The sequence below is a fragment of the Pleurodeles waltl genome, chromosome 2_2, assembly GCF_031143425.1.
Source record: "Pleurodeles waltl isolate 20211129_DDA chromosome 2_2, aPleWal1.hap1.20221129, whole genome shotgun sequence".
Classification (NCBI taxonomy): Eukaryota; Metazoa; Chordata; class Amphibia; order Caudata; family Salamandridae; genus Pleurodeles; species Pleurodeles waltl.
In genome coordinates this window covers 306,251,624-306,275,334 of record NC_090439.1, presented here as the reverse complement: position 1 = coordinate 306,275,334, position 23,711 = coordinate 306,251,624, and the positions used below count along the sequence as shown (strand labels likewise).

The following is a 23,711-nucleotide window of genomic DNA, read 5'->3' as shown; positions in this document are numbered from 1 at the left end:
GGCATGGATTGAGCTTGCCTCCTGTTCCGAAGTCTCAGGGACAGCAAAAACTTAAATTGCTAGTACCCGACTTCAGGGACACTGCAACCTGCTCCGTGGATCTCGCAGCGCGAAGCCACCATGACCTGCAATGCAAGTTCGACATTGCCGCTGCTCCGTTGACGTCACTCTGGATCATCACGACACTGCAAAGTCATGACATGATGTCCTGACGGACCGGAACCATCGAACCTGTTGGGTCACCAGGAATCAACGCATCATAGACGACGCCGCATCATCATCTCCCCCTGCATCCGGATGGAACTGATGCCTCACCTCCACCTACTTCACAGCATGGAACCGCCGCCTCTCTCCTCTGAAGCCGTAAGGGACTGACACGCTCAGACTCCAGCGACGTCTCTTTCCGACTCCGTGCTACATATGTATTCAGATAAATATTATCGATTTTCTAAGCCTGTGTGGTGTATCTTTGTGGGTTTACACTGTGTTACTGTATGATTTATTGCACAAATACTTTGCACATTGCCTTCCAAGTTAAGCCTGACTGCTCAGTGCCAAGCTACTAAGGGGTGGGCACAGGATAATTTGGATTGTGTTGTTACTTACCCAGACTAGGATTGTGATCCCTGCTTGGACAAGGGTGTATACCTCTGCCAACTAGAGACCACTTTTATTTTTTTTTTTAACAGTAATGTACTTGATGACTGAATAAAATAACATTACTAAAAAAAGAAAAAAAAAAGAAAAAAAAAACACTGACCTATTTACTTCCTCGTATGCTGCTTGGCAGTGCAACCTGGGGGCACTGACAGACGAAGCGTGGGCCGAGGCGAATTTAGCCCCACAGCATTCTGCAGTCTTCTCTAGACTTCGCTTGATACAACTGAAGTTCCTCCATAGAGCCTACCTCATCCACATATTGGGGAGGATAGAGGTGACAGCCTTTGTGGCCCAAATTCTGACAATACTGGCCGCAAGTGCTTTCCTGACTTTGAGGGGCCCTCAGGTGGTCCATAGCGCAGGACCCAAAGTTAGTCCTAATACAAATCAATTCTGATCTAGACGATAGTAGACACAAACCCACACCGTTATGGCTCAGGCTCATAGTAGCCATCAGGGATATTGCACATGAGTGGAAAGGAGAGCACCCTCCAGCAGTGGAGGAGCGCAAACCCTCCAGCAGTGGACGAGAGCAAGAGAGGGATGGACCGCTGCATGAACATGGAAAGACTAGTCAATGAGGCCAGAGGCTGTCCCCAAAAATACACAAAGCTATAGGGGGACTGGGCGAGACAGAAGGGGTGGTCCTCCTACTGGGAATCACCAGGTAATGCTTGAGACTGAAATGCGCAAATACATGGGGTGATTCTGAACAGCACTAGGGAAGGGCAGAAAGTGGACAGTGTTCAGGGTAATGTGTTTGGCTATGGCCATTGCACGGTATGACCATGCCCTGCGCCTAACACTTGCAAGCACGCAAGGCTGACTATGTGATGTTACAATATAAAGGGTGGTATTTTAAGTAAGGTAGACTTTCTAACTTAGTCAAAGGGTCAGAACTTCAAAACAAACAGTGGACCTACTGGCTTTATCAGAGGGTCAGCATATCAACAGACCTATTGTCGGTCTAAAAAAAAAAAAAAAAAAAAACCTACATTATAATCAAATGTATATTTCATGAATTCACACATTTCACTGTTTAATACAAGTGGTTGTCATAAATGGTTTTAATGTAGTACTATTTAAAAAAAAAAAAAAAAAAAAAAAACACGTTTGAGGCTTCCTTTTAACATTTTTCAGACCACAAAATACAGTCCCAGAAATAACCACAAGGTGTCTCCGCACTCCAACTGAAGAGCATAGCGTATCAGCTCGGAGTGCTTTAAAAATATGGTATACTCCTGGAAGGCTGCTGTGCTATGCCAGGCCGCACTCCTCATCCACCACAGGAAGCCAACACCAGTTGTGAACAGCCCTTGGCCATGTGCATGTCTGGCCACTAGGGAGGGCCAGTGCTTTAACTGCCATGAGTGGCCAAGACCCATTAAGTACAGCAGGCAGTGGCTGCAGTGTCAATCCTGTGGCCAGGCTCAGCGACCAACCTGCTGCAGGTTGCCAATTGGTGCTGCATACAGCTCAGCTTTGTACAGCAGGGGTTGGACGCAGAGCCAGGCCTTTGGCCAGGTCAGCACTCCACACATGAGAGCACATCCCCTGCTGTGCATGGCCCTCGGACGTGCCCAGAAGGAAATAGCCCAGGCCGCAGGCCAGGTCTGGTCTGGTGGCCATGGCTATGGCTAACCCACTGATGGATACCAACCCATTGCCGTTTGCCAGCATGGCAGACAACCCCTACTAAACCACCCTTTGGCTTCATGCAGGGGTATCCCTTTTTATGAGAAAGTTTCGTAATTGTCAGCACAAAATGGTGCTTTGTTTGCTTCTCACAAAATGGCAGCCACTAGATTGCCATTTTCTTTAAAATCACTATTTTATCACAGCCAACCTATATATATATATATATTTTTTTTTTTACTATTTTCCATGCCTCACTGGGGTCCTCAGAATTCCCCTGGGGGTCCGTTACCTCTTATGATTCCTCTCCACCATTTCAGTGGCTCGGTAAACTTTATTTTCGGAGCATGAACAAAAGTTCCACATTTGAAGATGTTACAAAAAATGTATATCCCCATAACAAGCCAATCATATTTGAAAATGAAAAAAAAAAAAAACTGAAATGAAAGGAGTTATCAGCATTTGCGATTTTCTGAATCCCGATTTTTAATGGCAGAGATATACAATAGTGCTAAACTCCACTCGGCATTTCTTTAAAACACTTTTACATCTCAAATAACTTATTTTTCTTCACCCTTCCTTCTTTTATATCCTCCTCCCAACCGCACCGTTCTTCACGAATACTGGCATCCCAGACTACAAGTTACTGGCAAATATGTTGCAGAACAGTAGACAGGGTCAAAAGTTATTGCCATATCAAAAAAAGTATTTTTACTGGAAAGCGTGGCTGAAACATAACTAGTTATAAGAATTCAGCCACAATCTCCATCAAAAGGCATTTTTAGATGGATTTGCACCAACCTTGCTAATCTACTAACTCAGTCAGCTATGTTTTGGCATGGCATGTTCCATCCACGAGAGAAAAAAGAAAAGGATAAAAGTGGGGTATGGAGTAGGGAGGGGGGGGGTATTATGAAAAAGGTGTACCATTACCAATTTAACTCTCACAGTAAACTGTGCGAACGTATTGAGAAAAGAAACTGAATGGATTTACACTAAACATGGCATGGAGCTGGAACTTCACTAGGAAAGCATGTTTTTTTTGTCGGTTTTGGTTCAATTGTGTTCAGTAGTTTTTCCAGATATTCGCATTTAGAAAAGGTGCTGGTGGAATTCAAGATATTAATACATTTGTTATTTCTCTGCCATTTAACTTGCTGGTCGACTCGGTCATTCGCGTTTCAAGATTCTTCTTTTTTTTATTTTTAACACAATGTTATAGGCTGGTTTACGGGCGATTTCGTTTTAACTCATCTTCAACACCACAAGTTAGCAATGGCTCAATGCTTGCACGGTTTCCAGAAGCCATTTTAAGTACTGGATTCAACCACTGTCCCCGACTCTTGAATTTGAGCGGACTTGTGAGTTTCATGCAGTGTAAAAAAAATGAATGAATGGAATGAAAACACAGGCTAAGCTAAACACTACACTGAGTATCTGACTTTGCTTGGAGGGCCGGAGGCCTGGCTCAGGGGTGCCCCCAAGTAAAAAAAGACAAGTAAAATCACTCATCAGACATGCATCAGGTATTTAAGCTTAGTGTATGAATCACACCAGAATTACATATCCTCAAGGGGCTAGAAAGGAGTACAGGGTAAAGCTATTGTAGGAAGTTGGCTCTGTGTATACTATTTCAAAGTAAGAAATAGTGTGCACAGAGTTCAAGGGTTCCCCTTAGAGGTAAGATAGTGGCAAAAGCAGATAATTCTAATGCTCTATTTTGTGGTAGTGTGGTCGAGCAGTAGGTTTATCAGAGGGTAGTGTTAAGCATTTGTTGTACACACACAGGCAATAAATGAGGAACACACACTCAAAGACTTACTCCAGGCCAATAGGTTTTTATTTAGAAAAATATATTTTCTTAGTTTATTTTAGGAACCACATGATCAAGATTTACAAGTAATACTTTAAATGAAAGGTATTTCACTTAGGAACTTTGAATAATCACAATAGCATGTACAGTTTTGGCACAAATGGCAATAAGCTATTATAAAATTGGACAGTGCAAAAATCAACAGTTCTTGGGGGAGGTAAGTAGAGGTTAAGTTCGTAGGTAAGTAAAACAGTTATAGGGTTCAAAGTTGGGTCCAAGGTAACCCACCGTTGTGGGTTCAATGCAACCCCAAAGTTACCACACCAGCAGCTCAGGGCCGGTCAGGTGCAGAGGTCAAAGAGGTGCCCAAAACATAGGCTTCAATGAAGAACAGGGGTGTCCCTGTTCCAGCCTGCCAGCAGGTAAGTACCCGCGTCCAGGCAGGCCAGGGGGGTTTTGTAGGGCACAGGGGGGACACAAGCAGGTACAGAAAGCACACCTTCAGCGGAACAGGGGCGGCCGGGTGCAGAGTGCAAACAGGCGTCGGGTTTCAGATAGGAAATAATGGGGAAACCAGGGTGTCTCTTCGACAATGCAGGCAGGCACGGGGGGGGGCTCCTCGGGGTAGCCACCACCTGGGCTAGGCAGAGGGTCACCTGGGGGTCACTCCTGCACTGGAGTTGGATTCCTTCAGGTCATGGGGGCTGCGGTGCAGTGTTGGTTCCAGGCTTCGGGTCCCTTGTTACAGGCAGTAGCGGTCAGGGTGAGCCTCTGGATTTCCTCTGCAGGAGTCGCTGTGGGGGATCAGGGGGGGTCGTCTCTGGCTGCTCACGGGCTCGCAGTCGCCTGTAGTGTTGGTTTTCCAGAGGGCGAGCCGGGGGCGTCGGGTGCAGAATGGAAAGTCTCACGCTTCTGCCGGGAAACGTGAAGTCTTTAAAGTTGTTTCTTTGTTGCAAGAAAGTTGCAGATTGTTGAACAGGGCCGCTGTTCATGGGAGTTTCTTGGTCCTTGGTTGCAGGGCAGTCCTCTGAGGCTTCAGAGGTCGCTGGTCCCTGTTGGATGCGTCACTGTTTTCTTCAAAGTTGGGAGACTGGCCGGTAGGGTTGGGGCCAAAGCAGTTGTCGTCTCAGTCTTCACTGCAGGGCTTCAGGTCAGCAGTCCTTCTTCTGGTTAAGGTTGCAGGAATCTAGTTTCCTAGGTTCTGGGGAGCCCCTAAATACTGATTTAGGGGTGTGTTTAGGTCTGGGAGGGCAGTAGCCAATGGCTACTGTCCTTGAGGGTTGCTACACCCTCTTTGTGCCTCCTCCCTGTGGGGAGGGGGGCACATCCCTAATCCTATTGGGGGAAATCATCCATCCACAAGATGGAGGGTTTCTAAAAGCAAGAGTCACCTCAGCTCAGGACACCCTAGGGGCTATCCTGACTGGTGGGTGACTCCTCCTTGTTTTCCTAATTATCTCCTCCAGGCTTGCCGCCAAATGTGAGGGCAGTGGCCGGAGGGGCGGGCATCTCCACTAGCTGGGATGCCCTGTGGCGCTGTAGCAAAATGGGTGAGCCTTTGAGGCTCACCACCAGGTGTTACAGCTCCTGCAGGGGGAGGTGAGAAGCACCTCCACCCAGTACAGGCTTTGTTCCTGGCCACAGAGTGACAAAGGCTCTCTCCCCATGTGGCCAGCAACATGTCTGGTGTGTGGCAGGCTGTCAGAAACTAGTCAGCCTACACTGAAAGTCGGGTATGTTTTCAGGGGGTATCTCTAAGATGCCCTCTGGTATCAAACTTCTCAGCACAATAAATGCACACTGATGCCAGTGTGCACTTTATTGTGAAATACACCCAAACTTCCAAGTTTTCAGTGTAGCCATTATGGTGCTGTGGAGCTCGTGTTTGCCAGACTCCCAGACCATATACTCTTATGGCTACCCCGCACTCACAATGTCTAAGGTTTTGCTTAGACACTGTAGAGACATAGTGTTCATGCACCTATACCCTCACCTGTGGTATAGTGCACCCTGCCTTAGGGCTGTAAGGCCTGCTAGAGGGGTGACTTACCTATGCCACAGGCAGTGTGAGGTTGGCATGGCACTCTGAGGGGAGTGCCATGTCGACTTAGTCATTTTCTCCCCACCAGCACACACAAGCTGTGAAGCAGTGTGCATGTGCTGAGTGAGGGGTCCCTAGGGTGGCATAAGACATGCTGCAGCCCTTAGAGACCTTTCCTGGCATCAGGGCTCTTGGTACCAGGGGTACCAGTTACAAGGGACTTACCTGAGTGCCAGGGTTGTGCCAATTGTGGAGACAAAGCTACAGTTTAGGGAAAGAACACTGGAGCTGGGGCCTGGTTAGCAGAGTCCCAGCACACTTTCAAATCATAACTTTGCATCAGCAAAGGCAAAATGTCAGGGGGTAACCATGCCAAGGAGGCATTTACTTACAGTGATGCTAAGACGGATTGAGGGTAAGCACAGAATCTAAAAAGTTTTTAATTTATTTTGTTGAGAAGTACTGGTACAGCCCCATTAAGGGTTTAGCAGTGTTCCCAAGAAGTGGCAGTAATGCCTATTAGAACATTGGAAGTTGGCAGCTCCATTGAAAACAATGGAGTGCTGCGGGCTTTTACTGGCCGGTAAAAGCCCGCAGCGCCAACATTCCAATGGGCTTTGTTCACAGCAGCAGCTGTGAACAAAGCCTCATGGAGCCCGAGGGGATTCTAATCCCCTCGGGCTCCGTGAGCAATTTGTTTTTTTTTAAGAGAACATTCTGCCCTGAGTGGCAGAATGTTCTAATAGCCTTAGAACCCGCCATAGCGGGCTCTACCGGCTATTAAAGGCCCTTTCCCTTGTTAAATGCCCGAGCCAAAGGCTCGGGCATTTAACTCGGGAGCGGGCCTTTAATAGCCGGTAGAGCCCGCTACGGCGGGTTCTAAGGCTATATTAGTGGTAGAGCACCTGATCCGTGCAGGTGTGCCTCCTGTGGTCTTCACTTAGGCAACTTCTTCAGAGGACTTCCTATAATTTGTGCGGGCGTATAGTCCTAAACCTCAGACACTCCATTCCAGTCCCATGATTCTCATCAACTTCGGCTACTTTGGCTATCTCTCCCTGTAAATGTTGAGGCTGTTCATCAGATCAGCCTATCTGATGCTCGGTGTCATATTGCCTTTACTTTATTAGTGACCTCAAGTCCTCAACTGCATAGGTCCATCTCTTAAAGCTCATTTTCCAGATGTAGTATTTTCAAAGCTGGAAGATGTGCAATGCCAAGCACAAAATCACATCCACCATTTCTCTCTATCAAAGACAGTGTTGAGAATGGTAGAGTTAGTACATAGCAGTTCTTTCACTTTTCTAGCCCTCCTACAAACAGTCCGGCATGCTTCCGTCTTGCCAGACTATTTGCTAAAAGCCTCAATTACAGGTCTTTAGCGTTGGTGGATTTTCTGCCCTCTACCCTCCTAAAGAGCTATCTTTGCTTGTGCGCTCAAGTGCTGCAGCTTTCCATGAACACTGCACGGTCACCCTCCATTGACTCTCTGGGCATACCCCATGCAGCCACTGCACCCCAAAAGTAGTGGATGGGAGGAGGGAGCAGAGACCATCACTGTTGAAGCCAGCTTTTTTTTTTTCTTACAACATACAGAGAGGCATGGTTAGAGTAGTTTCAGATTCAGCTACATCCACATACCTCCCTACAATGTTTAGCTGTAGCAGGGCTCAGTCTATCCATAGGAACACACAGAACATTAGTACACAGCTTTAAAAACTGCATGCCTGCTTCAGGTCTATGTTGCTTCAAAATCACCATGTGGTGAGGAAGGCCCGTTCAAACACACTGTATATCATTGCTTTACCTGTTCCCGTACCACATTCCATTTCATGATACTGTAGATCTGGGTTAGTTCTAATTTTGTAGTGGGAAATCTAAAGTCAAGTTGCCTTTTTTTTGGAACGGCTTAGAAGCCGAGGTGTGATAAATGGTGACATCTGACAACTTCGCATTTGCTTCCACAGCTTTGCTCCATCTTGTTTAATTTGCTAATATATTAGTCAGTTTTCTTTTGATCCAATTGAATTTTGTACAAGTTAAAGGCCCATTCTCTTTCCATATCCCAGCTGAGCAGGCACAGTACACATACAATATTATGTTTGCTATACTACCACCCCCAACTCCTTGCAAGTAATAATATACTTGTGCTTCAACCTTTAGTGGACAACACTAACATCAATATCAATCCCTAGCACAAGTAACAGAACTCATGCAGAGCTGGTTTCCAATACCAGATTGCCAAACCCAGTGCAGAACATGCATATACAAACTCCACAAAGAATTAGGCAGTGACTGACAATGTCCTACTTCCAGGGATGCAGTTCAAGGAGAGGCATAGAGACAAGATGTAAACTCCCTGTGAACACTGAGTAACACCACTCAAAAAACAATGTAATACAGTAGATGAGTGGACACAAAACCATACTGGCAAAAAGCTAGGCCCCAAAATGGAACAATGTCAATAAGTCCACAAAAAAACATAACATACAGGGCAGGGATCATTCAACATCCTAAACCAAAGACGATACATAATCGGGTGACTCTCAAACAGTGAACATCGGACCTTACCAGAGTAATTTTTCACATGATAACTGAGAATGCAGTAGTTAGAACGCGTTGTCTTACCATGTGAAATTGCTGAAAAAATATTTATATATTCAATTTAAAAAAAATAAAAAAATAAAAATTGGATGATATAGTTAGGAAAACGTAATTGTTTGTATAAAACAACAACTTAAGCTACACAAACCATAGGAATTCTAAAGTTATAGCTATAGCTTAAAGTGATATTTTGGGCTTCAGCCAAACCTTATAATAACTCATGCACCTCTGTATTGAGTGTTGTCAACTCATTAACCAAGGTAAATTAACTATAATTCTCCTCACCACCATGTACAATGCTCTCATAAAATGATGTCATTTGAGATGTCACGAGTCTTGTTTTGAATGCTATAAGTGATGTAATATGAAAGACTATAAGCAACACATGGGGAAGGCACGAGTTACTGTTAATGTAATGCGGCTTGCAAGTTGACAACACTGTGTACGGAGGTGCCTGAGTTACAGTAATGTTTGTGAGGGGTGCAAAATATAACTAAGATATAGCTATAACTTTAGCACTTTTTGCACTTTAGAATTTCTAAGGTTTGAGTAGTTTGTCGATTTTATATACAAATAATTAAGTTTTTCTAACTAGAATGAATTACAACCTTTGTTTTTTTCATTTAATTTTAATTTTTTTAAATAAAAATGTGTTTGAGATCGTATAATGTTGTTTAATATGGTCTTACTTGTTTTAATTGTTTTTTGTGGTACCGCAGTACTTTTACAAAAGTTCAAACTATAAGGTGTGTTGTGGGGTAAAGTAGAGTGTTGTAGAGTGGATTGGCATATAGTGGAGTACAGTGGATTGTTGAGCGCTGTGTCGTACAGTGGAGGGGAGTGTTGTTGAGTGGAGTGGCACAGAGTGTTGTGGAGTGGCAGAGTGGAGTAGTGTGTCAGATGAGGAGTAAAGAGACACGGAGTTGCACACAGGAAGTTGTGTAGAGGGGAGCAGAGTATGATAGAGTTGTATAGAGTGGAGCAGAGTGTCGCAAGGTGGAGTGGTACATAATGGAGGGTCAAAAGTGGAGTAGTGTACAGTGGATTCGTAGAATGAAGTGGTGTGGCATATACTGTTGTGGCATAAAGTGTTGGGGAGTAAAGTGGAGTGTTGCAGAGTTAAGTGGAGTGGCTCTACAGTGGTGAAAATCATGGAAACCATCAAAAACAATGCTATAAAATGAATATACATTCCGAGTCTCCCACCCAAGCAACAAACATTGGTAACAGCATTTCTGTAAGTAGATCAAATATCACTAGATTAGTCCTCAAGTGTAAAGGTTCTTTCAAACTAACCGATGAAAGTGTGCCAAGCTACCTGCAAAAATGAGTTCTTTACCACTGAACATATCAAAAGCTTGTAAATGCACTTTTACCTAAAAGGGCAAGGTACCAGGGCAAGTGCAGCCTTCCAACCAACACTCCAGATTAGATCAACAAGGTGGATGGAAACCACAGTTGATCAAAATAAGAAAGGGGGGCGGCCTTTGCTCACCACATTGGTTAAGCATGATGATACTGCCCTTCAGTAGTCTACAACAGAACAATGAAATCCAGATCAAAAGGATAAAGAATCTCTGGAACAGCATCAGAAGCAATCCACTGATTCATCTAATGGCCAAAGTAACTGTCCTTTACCAGTGATGTATATATTTGAACAAGAACACCAAGGATTTGCTAAACCAGTCAGAATTAGGCAACTAGGAACTGGAGAAGGGAATATAAAAACAATCTCAGGCTCTGGCTGGACACTGCTAATGAAGTTCAAACCCAAACACCTACTGAAGTCAAACATTAATTAACCTCTTCCCACATCTTCCCATTGCCTTTACTCAGAAAAAGACCAATATCTACAAACAAGAGTTATGTGTCATGCCCAGTTAGGAACAATTTCTGAAATGGATGATCTAATACCTTGGAAATCGGTCCACCTATAATTGGGGCTCCTTTCAAAACTACTATTTTACATATAAAAATGTCTGAATTCGTCTGCTGAATTTTGCAGAGATGACACCTAAATTGTGGCCATCATGCATATAATTTTCACTTCTTGCATCTACATTACCTGATCCGATTCTTAATGTGCTGCAGTAGACTGCACTTTGTGGACTGTATTTTTCTTTAATATACATTGCTTTATTCACAAGACTTTTCTGGCAATGGCAGGTCTTTGTGTGAGATAGAAACTTCACTTTCTCTGTTTTATCCCTCCGTTTATTCGCATCATATTTATCTTGAAACATTTCATAAGATCGTAAAACGTGTCCTCCGGGCCCACAAGGATGAAGTCGTTATGTCCCTGTAATTCAAATTAAGTTTTGGACCATTGACACAGGTCTCCATTGTAGCATTACTACTGGAGTTTTAATTTAGTTAGCTTTACGAGGTCACTTTCTACCTTCCAGCATACAACTAGGTCCTTTGCCTGGCATGGTTACATTGCTGCTCAGGTATGGCAGTACAAAGTTCCTCTCGGACGTGTGCTACAAGACAACGTATGCATTCTATCACACAGATGTAGCTTTCTTGCACAGATGGCGTTGAGTATGGTGGACATGCAGTCTGGCAAAAAACTTCCGATTCTACAACAAGGCATCTGGAAAGGAGTCTACCTGGAAGCATAATGTACATATTTCAAGAGCCACAATTCACATTATTAAAATTCAGGTACCTGAAATGGTTTGCCGAATTCAAATGGAAACCTGGGAGCTTCTCTTTCTTCCGATCCCCACCGATCTTTCATCATGGAGTTACGCACGATAACTTTATGGGCCTCATCAAAGCGCACATTGAAGTGGAAAGCAATGTCGTTTTGTCTTTTAAAATCAAAGGTGAACCTAAAGAAGAGGATTCAATAATCAGTCGATGAAATCTGCAGTTAAAAATACAACAAATTAATTGATCTTTGTTCAGCGAAATTTGCACGGAGCCCACACTGGTTTCCCTCGTAAAAACCAATCCTCGTTCAGTTTCACTCAAATCCTTTGTTTAAAAAAAAAAAAAAAAAAAAAAGAAAGAGTCCCAGAGCTCTCCGGTTGCTTTAATCTGCTAAATTTAAAAAAAAAAAAACTCGAGACCGTCTTCATGAAAGTAGCTAAAGTTCCTTTTTCAAACAAAAATTCAATTACCCTAATGAAAAATAAAGCTTAATTAAAAATAAAAACGATTTATTTTTTAAAGTAAACAAAACATAGTATGTTGTTACATCAACAAACAACTGTCGCACGACCCGTTCCCCCAAGTTACTATTACAACATATTTATGGTAGATGTCTACTCCTCTCATGGTCTCTCCACGAACAGCAAGTTATTGCGCAATACACAATCGTTCTATAGCAGTGGTAAATTGAGAACTTTTTCACAGTTTTAGTGCGCCATCACACCCACCATCTCAATCACAACGTAACATTCTGTGAGGGTCACTACTGAATGTCATAATTCTCGGATCTAGGTGGAAATACTTTAAATTACATGTTTGGCGTTGACTCTCTGCCTCATTTCCTACGGATCAACTACCGACCCAACTTTTTGTGCCAGACATTTAGTCGAGTTGGCAAAATTATTAAGTACTATCAGAAAAGGTGACGCATTACCTTGCATAATTTGCCTTTTCTTGACTCCTAATTTAGTCAACCCTGCCATATACCTTGGTGCTCCCATTCCACACGATTCCAGTGGCCCTGCCTTTGGTGGCTCATGACGTTTTTGAAAAAGTTAACATAAATTGTTAGACTGAGACCTTATCGGTCTTCCCTTCTAGAAGCTCCCTGTGTGGTTCCCTAGTCTCAGCCCTCTCCCTATTGGAATTTAACAAACATTTATAAAAGTAATTTGCTACAGGTTTTACACTCCAAAGGGCTTTAATTCCAGACCAATGCAGGGGCAATTGTCAGATCTATCTGTGGGTATTTGGGCCACCCAACAACTTTAGGATATTCATTTACAGCTTGAGCATGATCACTTCCTGATTGGGGACCATCTGATTAAAACTTTAGGCACACAAGACAGAAATAACGTTCCCAGGACTCGAACATATGCACTTTTCATCCTACTATGGCCTAGGTCCTCCCACCCCAATTGGTCCAATGTGTTCCTGTGCTTCAGATTTATCTGTAATGTTGACATGTGCCTTACCATGCACACTGATCAACTGGCAAAGGATAACCCTAAAATGAGGTAGCGCCACAGTATGCTTTGTTTTCTTCCAAGGGGTGGAGGTGCTCATCAACCGAGCTTTCATATGATCACTTATTGTTTTGTGGCATTCCAGAATATCAATTGACCAGCCTCCATTGGGTGATGAATGCAGCAATCCGACAGATTTTAGGTATGCAGAAAATCTGGAGAGGACCCAAATAAAGCAAACCAAATTATCAGTCACAAAAGTTGCCCAGTGTAAGCCTCCAGGCACTTGGCTATGAAAATCTTTGTCCTCGGTTTAACTACAAGTCATGCAGCAACAGAATATTCTCAATGTTTGGGAATAGAATAGAATGGTCTGCTAGTTGAACTGCTTGAAAATCAATCTTTGCCATTCCTAAAGAAAAATCTTAAAAGATGGAGGTTAAGTTAGTGTCTGCTCCAAATATGGTTCTATTGCTGGTAACTTTATAGTGCCTAGATACAATTTGGTACATTTAGTGCACAGTAAAAAGTAAATAAAAGCAAACATGAAATCATTTTGACACATACGTTGAACTAAGGTGTGCAAAGTGTTTTGTGATTTGGAGCCTGAGTTTATGCAAGAAATGTAACCTTCTTGGACAAAAAATTAACAAGCCCCGTAAAGGGGGGGGGAGGGAGGGTTTGGTGTTTCTATAGTTTGTGCGCAGAGGAAAACATTACATGGGTTCTCTCGTTCGTTTTCTCTCTCTCTCTTACCCCTCTTCCCCCCCTCCCAGTTTTGATTTAGAGTCAAGTCCTGCCCCTACCCTAAACACAAAGCTACAAGTACCAAAATATAAATAAATAAAATTAAAAAAAAACTGTTCTTGGTTGGCTAATCATACCAAACATGAAAGAACTTGAGAGCAAGTAAAGGTTTTTAGGTCTGAGTTTTGACAACATAGTTGTCAAAGAAACTTACTGCTAACAGTATACAGAAAGCAGGTTTGGGTCTGCCTCTTTCAACCACTGGCTTTCTTCGATCGGTCTCTTCCAGCCATTGGTTGGAGACTTTGTCAACTACATCTTGGGCTCATTCCAGTGGAGCAGGATTATCACACCTAATGCTATAGTTTACTTCAGTGTATCCTGCCGTTTTCACTTGATTGCTCACGTAGACGGACATAAGGGACTGATTTACAGCCTTGCCTATTAGCTCTTACAGGCTCCCTACCATGTCTCTTACTGTAATTTACCAACACTACATACCCACGACTAGTGACGTTGTCAATACTTTTTAGTCGGTATTTCCAATCCATCTAATGGCTCTCTTGGTATATGAGGGCCATGCACAAGACCCATGGTTGTAACCCGGAGTTGATGCATACTGGGAAGCTCGTCCATGACAAAATGGGGCATTCTTCAGGCCCCAAATTCAAATCCCCTGCAATGCAAACTTAGTATATTCCAGCTTTCTGAGTCCAGTAGTACGAGTGCCATAAATTGGTTAATAGTGAAATCTATTAATTACAGCGCTTAGAAACGGCAGATGAGTAGCATGTAATGCCATATCAAAAACAATTTACTATTATTACCATTAATTAGACGGCATGGTTTATGACTTTTTCTAACAAGACTTCAATAAGTGTGCATCATTCACTCACAACTATCTGTGGCTCTATGTCAGGACATCATGTATCCAGTTCCAAGCTTTCCTTTTACCGATAAGTATTTTGTTTACTTGGCATTCGCAAAGACTACTGGCCCCAGAATTCACCAATCTGTTAAATTTAAGTCTGGAGCTGAATACATTGTATCTGTCCTTGTCGGGAGAACAAACACAGTCTCCTTACTCAAACTTTTGAAAGTTGTAAAGCGGGGTACCAGATCACTCAATGTCCCTGATAAACATCCTAACTAGTCATGGGCTGTCACTTAGTAAATTATTGCACTTTGACATGGTTAACCCTGTTTCCGCTATGTTTAACCAGATGGGCTGAGTATGCCAAGGGCATCGCAGCACCGAAAAGTTGTGCCCTGGGACATGAAGCTTTCTGGCAACTTTTGTAATGGGGGTCTGTATAACCTTGAGCACTCCACTGAAATTACCCTTTTTTGAAAAAAAAACCGCAGTGCTGGCTCCAAAGACATTCATCTCTCGAGTCACTTTCAGTTGACCATTAGTCTGTTCATTGGCAAACTGAATAAAGATAAGACAATGCCTGGTTCAAGGGTCGAGGCCAATTAATGATTTTTGTGGGTGACTTGTTCAGTGGGCCTGGCAACAATTTTAAGAGTTTTGGAGGTCCGATTGTGAAGAGTAATTGTTTTATACACATTAGACCAATCCGAAACAGGGAACATGTTATAAGCAGGTCAGGGCTTGCCATGCATGCCAATAGGCCCCAATTCAGACAGGAGACTCAGAATTTCCGATTTTTGAAGCCAAAAAGGCTTTTAGTCTGCCACCTGAAATTACTTCTCCTTCAATAGATGAAAATGGAAGAAATACATTCCCAGTCTGTTCCCTCTCAGTTTGCTCCTATTTAGCCTTGCCTCAAGTTAACTTCAAACTGGATGGTCAGACATGTGACACAAGGAAACCTCAAAGTGTAGGCCTTGAAAAATTTGAAAAATGTTACAAGACCTGCAGTGCTAGAGACTTGAATTATCTACTTGACCACTTAACTTGCCCACTAAACTCATCCCAAATTTTGTGATCCTAGGCAAATATTTTATTTCACAAAGTCACCCTATTTTTCATTATCACATACTAGAGTACCTTCATGAGAGTTCAGCAAATTTGCTGTACAAAAAACAATTTTGTCTGATTTAATAGACTAAACATTTGCACCATGTACAAAAAAAATCTAGCTCACTTATAGGGTGTACATGACCCATGATTTGCTTCTTAGTTCACTAATAGCATTGCCATCAGGGCTGGAAAGTTCCTCAGCTCATATTTACAAATTGTCACTTTTAATAAATGTATCACTAAGGTAGGATGTGGTAGCGCACAATCACTACATGTAGACATTTTCCTTTGAAAGGGCAACAAACATTCTCAATGACATGCAGTTTTACTGATAAAACTATATGGTGCACAAATGACAATGTGTGGAAATCAGATTTCAGCAAATGTTTATCTGTGCATCACAAAAAGTATTCTGATCATATTAAAATCTTTGTTTCAATTCCACATCAGAATTACCAAAAATATGCTTTCCTAACTACTGAAATAGATCTTTAAATATTTGTACAGTTCATTTCCAAGCTATTTTTATGTTGTGAGCCCAGCACGATTGTGAGACAGTTTGTTTCTTTTCTTTTTCTGACTGCAAAGTTAAAGGATTTTGTAAACACCAATCTCCAAGATAAAATAGGTGGCAGTTTCTCAAAAAACATATTTGATCTCCGTCTTTGAAGCACAGCAGATGTGACAAGATAACAATAAGATTTAAAGGCATCTTTTTTGCACATTCAGTTTCTGAATGAACAGAACACTGGTTCTTTGCCAGTTCGAGCTCTCACCGGACCAGGCCACTAGGCCCTAAAAATGGCCCATCCTAATAAAATCTGACTCATCACAGCAAGTGGGTGAGGTTTCTCCAGGTCTGAGGTGGCACTCTGGTGATGTAAAGAAGATGTGAACAAAGGTAAGAGCCTCTGAAAGGCACTTGATAAAATCTCCCACCTCTGATCTCCTTATGCTGCTCAAAGTTGCAACACAGGCCTATAATAAAACTATATACACACACACACACACACACACAAACATAAAACCCTCCTATCTTTACGAACAAAACTGTGGACAGCAAATCAACTTAGAAAACGTCCACCTCACTTCATCCAAATATTAACAAATTAGCCTCCCTCTTTTCCAATAAAAATATTGTCAATCAGCCTGAACATAACCAAACTCATACCCATTTTGTATGGAGAAGGTTGCAGTTTCATCAAGAACATCACTCAGCAACCTAGATAGATTTCACCCACCATTCCCTTGAACGCTCTAAAGGAAATCATTGTCAACACTAAATCTTCAAATGTCTCACCAGGCACCACCTGCAACCTTTACCATTGTAACCTCCAATGTCTTATTCCCACTACATTCCTCAGTGCTTGATTGGTATAAGAATGAGTGCTGGTACCCAAAGCTCTACCCTGCCAGTGCTATTAAAAAGCAGTGTGCCAATTACCAATGCTGCATACTTGTGAATTCACCTCAGGCCTCTTTAATCCAGTAACAAACATATCCTGTCCCTTTATTCCACTTTTGCCTGCCTTGCTTTCACCCTTTGTGACAGTTTTTCAGTCTCTCTTCCTCCATCTTTTCACTTTGTGCGTTTTTCCCGGCAAAGATCTAATCAGGAAAAATAAGTACTGGTCCCCAAAAAGGAGTGCCTGTGGGCCCCACCAGCTCAAATTAGGCAGTGGTCTTTCCTGAGCCAAGTCGGTCTCTGAGTCCAGTAAGAATGGTCATGATGTTTCTCCCCTGAAGAATGTAGACCTAAAACCTCTGACCTTAGGCTCATCACTGGCCTCCCTCATCCTCTCCTAGAGTGTGGAAGTATGTGATACTATTCATCTACAAGAGAACAAGCGCGACAATAATCACTCAAATGACTAACAAAACATCCACTCTTAAAATTGTGGATGGCACTCTTCGTCAAGTCGACACATGAAACTCCTCCTTCCGGTTCCTCTGATTTTCCACAGCCTTTAAACACTGCTGACTACATAATGCTCCTACAAATACAAAAACGACAGAGGTAGTTTTGAAGGAACTTTACCAAAGTGGTCCAGGTCCTAAGTATCAGACAGATCGCAATTCATCAAAATTGGCAATTCCTTTGTCAAACATTCCAAATACCCCATAGAGTTCCAGACTCCATCCTCGCCCCTTTAGTTTTCAATCTGTGTTACTGTCCATTTTGCAATTTGGATAACTGGGACAAGATGAGGGCATTAGCGTGCTTATGTAGGATTTCCTCCAGAACATATCAATGAGGAATTTTTTGCACAACAAATGGACAAGAGTCAATAACATAATATACAGGAAGCGTTGGGTCGAATTTATTATAGTGAGCCATTCTGGACAGGAAAGATTGTGCGGGGAGAAGGACTGTTTTGGGAAATCAGAAATTGGCAGCAAAGCAGTAATATTCATACATACACAATATAAAATGTACAAGAACTAACATTACAACACAGATTGAAACGTTCTTGGAGCTTGAGACAACATGCATTTAAGGATTTAGAACTAGATGGAAGGATGATATCACAGTTATTGTAGTCAAGTGACTATAGATTAAGTGATTTTGGAATAAAAGGCTTTTCAGCTAATTTCTGAATTATTCACGGTGAGGGGTAGTATTTTAGTCTTGAAGTAGGAATTTCAAAATTCTGAGCTGCTTCTTGAAGATTTGTTTTCAGCATTCTAGATTTTTTCAGGGTTCACCTTTTGAGGGGATAGTATGCTTCTCAGTTAACACTGACCTCCAGAGAGCCGCAACATCTGATTGATGTTGTTTGGGGTGGTCTCATTTAGGGGCATATTTATACTCTGTTTGCGCCGAATGTGCGTCACATATTGACGCACATTCGGCGCAAACCTTGCTCCATATTTAAACTTTGACGCCCGACCCCGCGGACGTCAAAATTCCACCTTGTGCGCCATTTTTTGGAAGTGGGAAACTGCCTTGCGTTAATGATAAGCAAGGTAGGCGTTCCTGCCCAAAAAAGGACTTTAAGGCCCGTGTGCCTTATTTATACCCCAGCGTCATTTTGACGCATAGGAGGGGGTGGGCCTTAAAAAATGGCGCACAGCTTGATGTGTGCTGTTTTTTAACACCTGGGTCAGGGCAGGCATTAAAGGATCTGTGGGCTTGGAAGGAGTCCAGAGGTGCCCTCCCCTGCCCCCAGGGACACCCCCTGCCACCCTCGCCCACCCCTGCAGGACACCAATGGATGGGAGGACCCATCCCAGGTAGGTTCAGGTAAGTATTTTTTAAAGTTTTTTTTAAGTGGCATAAGGGGGCCTAATTTGGGCCCCCCTATGCCCCCCTACATGCCACTATGCCCATGCACAGGGGACAGAAGTTCCCTGGGCAGGGTCATTGGGCAAGGGGGCATGACTCCTGTCTTTGCTAAGACAGGAGTCATGTCATTGGGGGTTGTGCATAAAAAAAAAAAAATGGCGCAAGTCCGGTTTGAGGCCTGATTTTTGCCTCAGACCTGACTTGCACCATTCTTTGACGCACAACCCCCATTGTCCCCTACGACGGCGCTGCCTGGTGGGAGTCTTTTTTTTTTTTTTTACTCAGACCAGTCCGCAGCGCCGGCTAAAGTCATCCTTAAATAAGGCGCCCGCATGGTGCGTTGGAATGGCGTTAGCCAGCGGTAAAATGTTTGACGCACAACTGTGTTGGCGCAGTTGAGCATCAAAAAGTATAAATATGGCCCTTAGTGCCTTACAAGTGATCCAGGCTAGTTTCACTATGCTGTCTGCTTGATGGAAAGCCATTTTAGAGAGATAAGAATGGGGAAGATGTAGCCAATTTTCTTGGATCCTGTGATTAATCCAGCTGCTCTGTGTATCTGATGTGCAGCTATTTTAGTTATAGCTTCATACACATTATTTTAACATACTAGGCCTACCGCTGTGCACTTTAACCTAGATATATTTCATTCGGCTTCACTTTATTATTGTTACAGTGGCCACTTTTACGGTTTTGTTTTATTTTCTCTCCATCTGGCTGTTTTTGCCTAGGACAGCGCTCTGTTCTCAAATTTCTTCCAAGGCTGCAGTAAAATAGGTTGCTGGTGAACGTGGTATACAATTTTGTCTCTGACATTCATAGAAAACACACATCCTTACAAAGGGACATTTTCTCAGAACATCAGCTGTTTTATTATAAAAACACTTCCCTGTCCATTGCAAGTTAGAGGGAGATGCCAGCCAGAGAATCACGACTGTATGCTGATCTTTACTTGACTTTCTTTTCCGAAGCCACAGTGACAACACAGACTTCGCAGCACAATGCATTTCAGCACAAAGCCATCTGAACCACCACTATGTGATGCATCCCCATCACAGAACCTCTCAGCCCACACTATTCTGAACCAAGGTTGTGCAAAGCATCCTTGATAATAGATTTCACATTGCACCCGCAGCCCATCTGAACTACTGCGGTGTGAAGCGCCCTTGACGCAGTGCCTTGCATTGTAACTGCTGCTTCAAGCCACATCCGTGACAAAGGCCTTGCGTGGGCATCACCACTGCTCATCGTGTCCCCATCATTAGGCATCACATCACTGCTGCAGCTCTTCGAAACTGCCACTACGCAACACATCCGCCATGCGGGACCAAGCAACTCTCTTCCTTGTGTTTTCACTTTATTACTTTTTGAAGTGCTGCATAAATAATTTACACATTACCTCCAAGTTAAGCCTGACTGCTTATTGTAGGAGGCTGGACTGGCTTGTAGTGAGTACCAAGGGGTACTTGCACCTTGCACCAGGCCCAGTTATCCCTTATTAGTGTATAGGGTGTCTAGCAGCTTAGGCTGATAGATAATGGTAGCTTAGCAGAGCAGCTTAGGCTGAACTAGGAGACGTGTGAAGCTACTACAGTACCACTTAGTGTCATATGCACAATATCATAAGAAAACACAATACACAGTTATACTAAAAATAAAGGTACTTTATTTTTATGACAATATGCCAAAGTATCTTAGAGTGTACCCTCAGTGAGAGGATAGGAAATATACACAAGATATATATACACAATAGCAAAAATATGCAGTATAGTCTTAGAAAACAGTGCAAACAATGTATAGTTACAATAGGATGCAATGGGGAAACATAGAGATAGGGGCAACACAAACCATATACTCCAAAAGTGGAATGCGAACCACGAATGGACCCCAAACCTATGTGACCTTGTAGAGGGTCGCTGGGACTATTAGAAAATAGTGAGAGTTAGAAAAATAACCCTCCCCAAGACCCTGAAAAGTGAGTGCAAAGTGCACCAAAGTTCCCCTAAGGACAAAAGAGTCGTGTTAGAGGAATAATGCAGGAAAGACACAAACCAGCAATGCAACAACTGTGGATTTCCAATCTAGGGTACCTGTGGAACAAGGGGACCAAGTCCAAAAGTCACAAGCAAGTCGGAGATGGGCAGATGCCCAGGAAATGCCAGCTGCGGGTGCAAAGAAGCTTCGACTGGACAGAAGAAGCTGAGGTTTCTGCAGGAACGAAAAGGGCTAGAGACTTCCCCTTTGGTGGACGGATCCCTCTCGCCTTGGAGAGTCGTGCAGAAGTGTTTTCCCGCCGGAAGGACGCCAACAAGCCTTGCTACATGCAAATCGTGCGTTTGGCGTTTTTGGACGCTGCTGGGGCCCAGGAGGGACCAGGAGGTCGCAAATTGGACCTGCAGAGAGAGGGGACGTCGAGCAAGACAAGGAGCCCTCACTGAAGCAGGTAGCACCCAGAGAAGTGCCAGAAACAGGCACTACAAGGATGCGTGAAACGGTGCTCGCCGAAGTTGCACAAAGGAGTCCCACGTCGCCGGAGACCAACTTAGAAAGTCGTGCAATGCAGGTTAGAGTGCCGTGGACCCAGGCTTGGCTGTGCACGAAGGATTTCCGCCGGAAGTGCCCAGGGGCCGGAGTAGCTGCAAAGTCGCGGTTCCCAGCAATGCAGCCCAGCGAGGTGAGGCAAGGACTTACCTCCACCAAACTTGGGCTGAAGAGTCACTGGACTGTGGGGGTCACTTGGACAGAGTCGCTGGATTCGAGGGACCTTGCTCGTCGTGCTGAGAGGAGACCCAAGGGACCGGTGATGCAGCTTTTTGGTGCCTGAGGTTGCAGGGGGAAGATTCCGTCGACCCACGGGAGATTTCTTCAGAGCTTCTGGTGCAGAGAGGAGGCAGGCTACCCCCACAGCATGCACAAGCAGGAAAACAGTCGAGAAGGCGGCAGGATCAGCGTTACAGAGTTGCAGTAGTCGTCTTTGCTACTATGTTGCAGGTTTGCAGGCTTCCAGCGCGGTCAGCGGTCGATTCCTTATCAGAAGGTGAAGAGAGAGATGCAGAGGAACTCGGCTGAGCTCATGCATTCGTTATCTAAAGTTTCCCCAGAGACAGAGACCCTAAATGGCCAGAAAAGAGGGTTTGGCTACCTAGGAGAGAGGAAAGGCTACTAACACCTGAAGGAGCCTATCAGCAGGAGTCTCTGACGTCACCTGGTGGCACTGGCCACTCAGAGCAGTCCAGTGTGCCAGCAGCACCTCTGTTTCCAAGATGGCAGAGGTCCGGAGCACCCTGGAGGAGCTCTGGACACCTCCCAGGGGAGGTGCAGGTCAGGGGAGTGGTCACTCCCCTTTCCTTTGTCCAGTTTCGCGCCAGAGCAGGGGCTAAGGGGTCCCTGAACCGGTGTAGACTGGCTTATGCAGAATTGGACACATCTGTGCCCAACAAAGCATTTCCAGAGGCTGGGGGAGGCTACTCCTCCCCTGCCTTCACACCATTTTCCAAAGGGAGAGGGTGTCACACCCTCTCTCAGAGGAAGTTCTTTGTTCTGCCATCCTGGGCCAGGCCTGGCTGGACCCCAGGAGGGCAGCTGCCTGTCTGAGGGGTTGGCAGCAGCAGCAGCTGCAGTGAAACCCCAGGAAGGGCAGTCTGGCAGTACCAGGGTCTGTGCTACAGACCACTGGGATCATGGAATTGTACCAACAATGCCAGGATGGCATAGAGGGGGCAATTCCATGATCATAGACATGTTACATGGCCATATTCGGAGTTACCATGGTGAAGCTACATATAGGTAGTGACCTATATGTAGTGCACGCGTGTAATGGTGTCCCCGCACTCACAAAGTTCAGTGAATTGGCTCTGAACAATGTGGGGGCACCTTGGCTAGTGCCAGTGTGCCCTCACACTAAGTAACTTTGCCCTAACCTTTACCAGGTAAAGGTTAGACATATAGGTGACTTATAAGTTACTTAAGTGCAGTGTAAAATGGCTGTGAAATAACGTGGACGTTATTTCACTCAGGCTGCAGTGGCAGGCCTGTGTAAGAATTGTCAGAGCTCCCTATGGGTGGCAAAAGAAATGCTGCAGCCCATAGGGATCTCCTGGAACCCCAATACCCTGGGTACCTCAGTACCATATACTAGGGAATTATAAGGGTGTTCCAGTAAGCCAATGTAAATTGGTAAAAATGGTCACTAGCCTGTCAGTGACAATTTGGAAAGAAATGAGAGAGCATAACCACTGAGGTTCTGATTAGCAGAGCCTCAGTGAGACAGTTAGTCACTACACAGGTAACACATTCAGGCACACTTATGAGCACTGGGGCCCTGGGTTACCAGGGTCCCAGTGACACATACAACTAAAACAACATATATACAGTGAAAAATGGGGGTAACATGCCAGGCAAGATGGTACTTTCCTACACTTATTGAAAAGCTACCAGAGGGTTAAGTATAGCACCTTGACAGAGACTGTGGTTGCCGCTTGAGTATGGTTTCACCCCTCCCTCAACCATTAACCCAATTTCCCATCATTAGTGCTCATCAGTGAGATCAGCACTAGTGTTTGGAAGGTTCCATACAGTGAATTTGTGTTGTACTAAAATCCCAGAGAGATAATTTGGTACCATTCAGAGTTTTTTAATTTCTCCTTGATTGGCCTTTTTGCTTTTTCTAAATTCCCTCTCATTCTATTTTGTTCTATTTGATGGTTGTGACCGAATCCACACCTGAAAAGCTCGAGTTTGAGCTTGCCAACATGGATGCCTACACTTTGACTGAGCTTAAGGAGTTCTGCAAGGATATAGGACTTCCAACTAAG

General features: G+C 44.0%; 1 protein-coding gene across 1 annotated transcript in view; it reads right to left on the bottom strand.

Moving 5' to 3' along the window:
* The window catches only part of LOC138282350 (galectin-3-like), an 81,852-nt gene that overhangs the window by 5,119 nt on the left and 53,022 nt on the right, over positions 1 to 23,711 (bottom strand). The window contains exon 5 of the mRNA XM_069219771.1: positions 11,425 to 11,590. Coding sequence (XP_069075872.1) covers positions 11,425 to 11,590 — 166 coding nt within the window. The remainder of the gene's footprint in view (positions 1 to 11,424; positions 11,591 to 23,711) is intronic.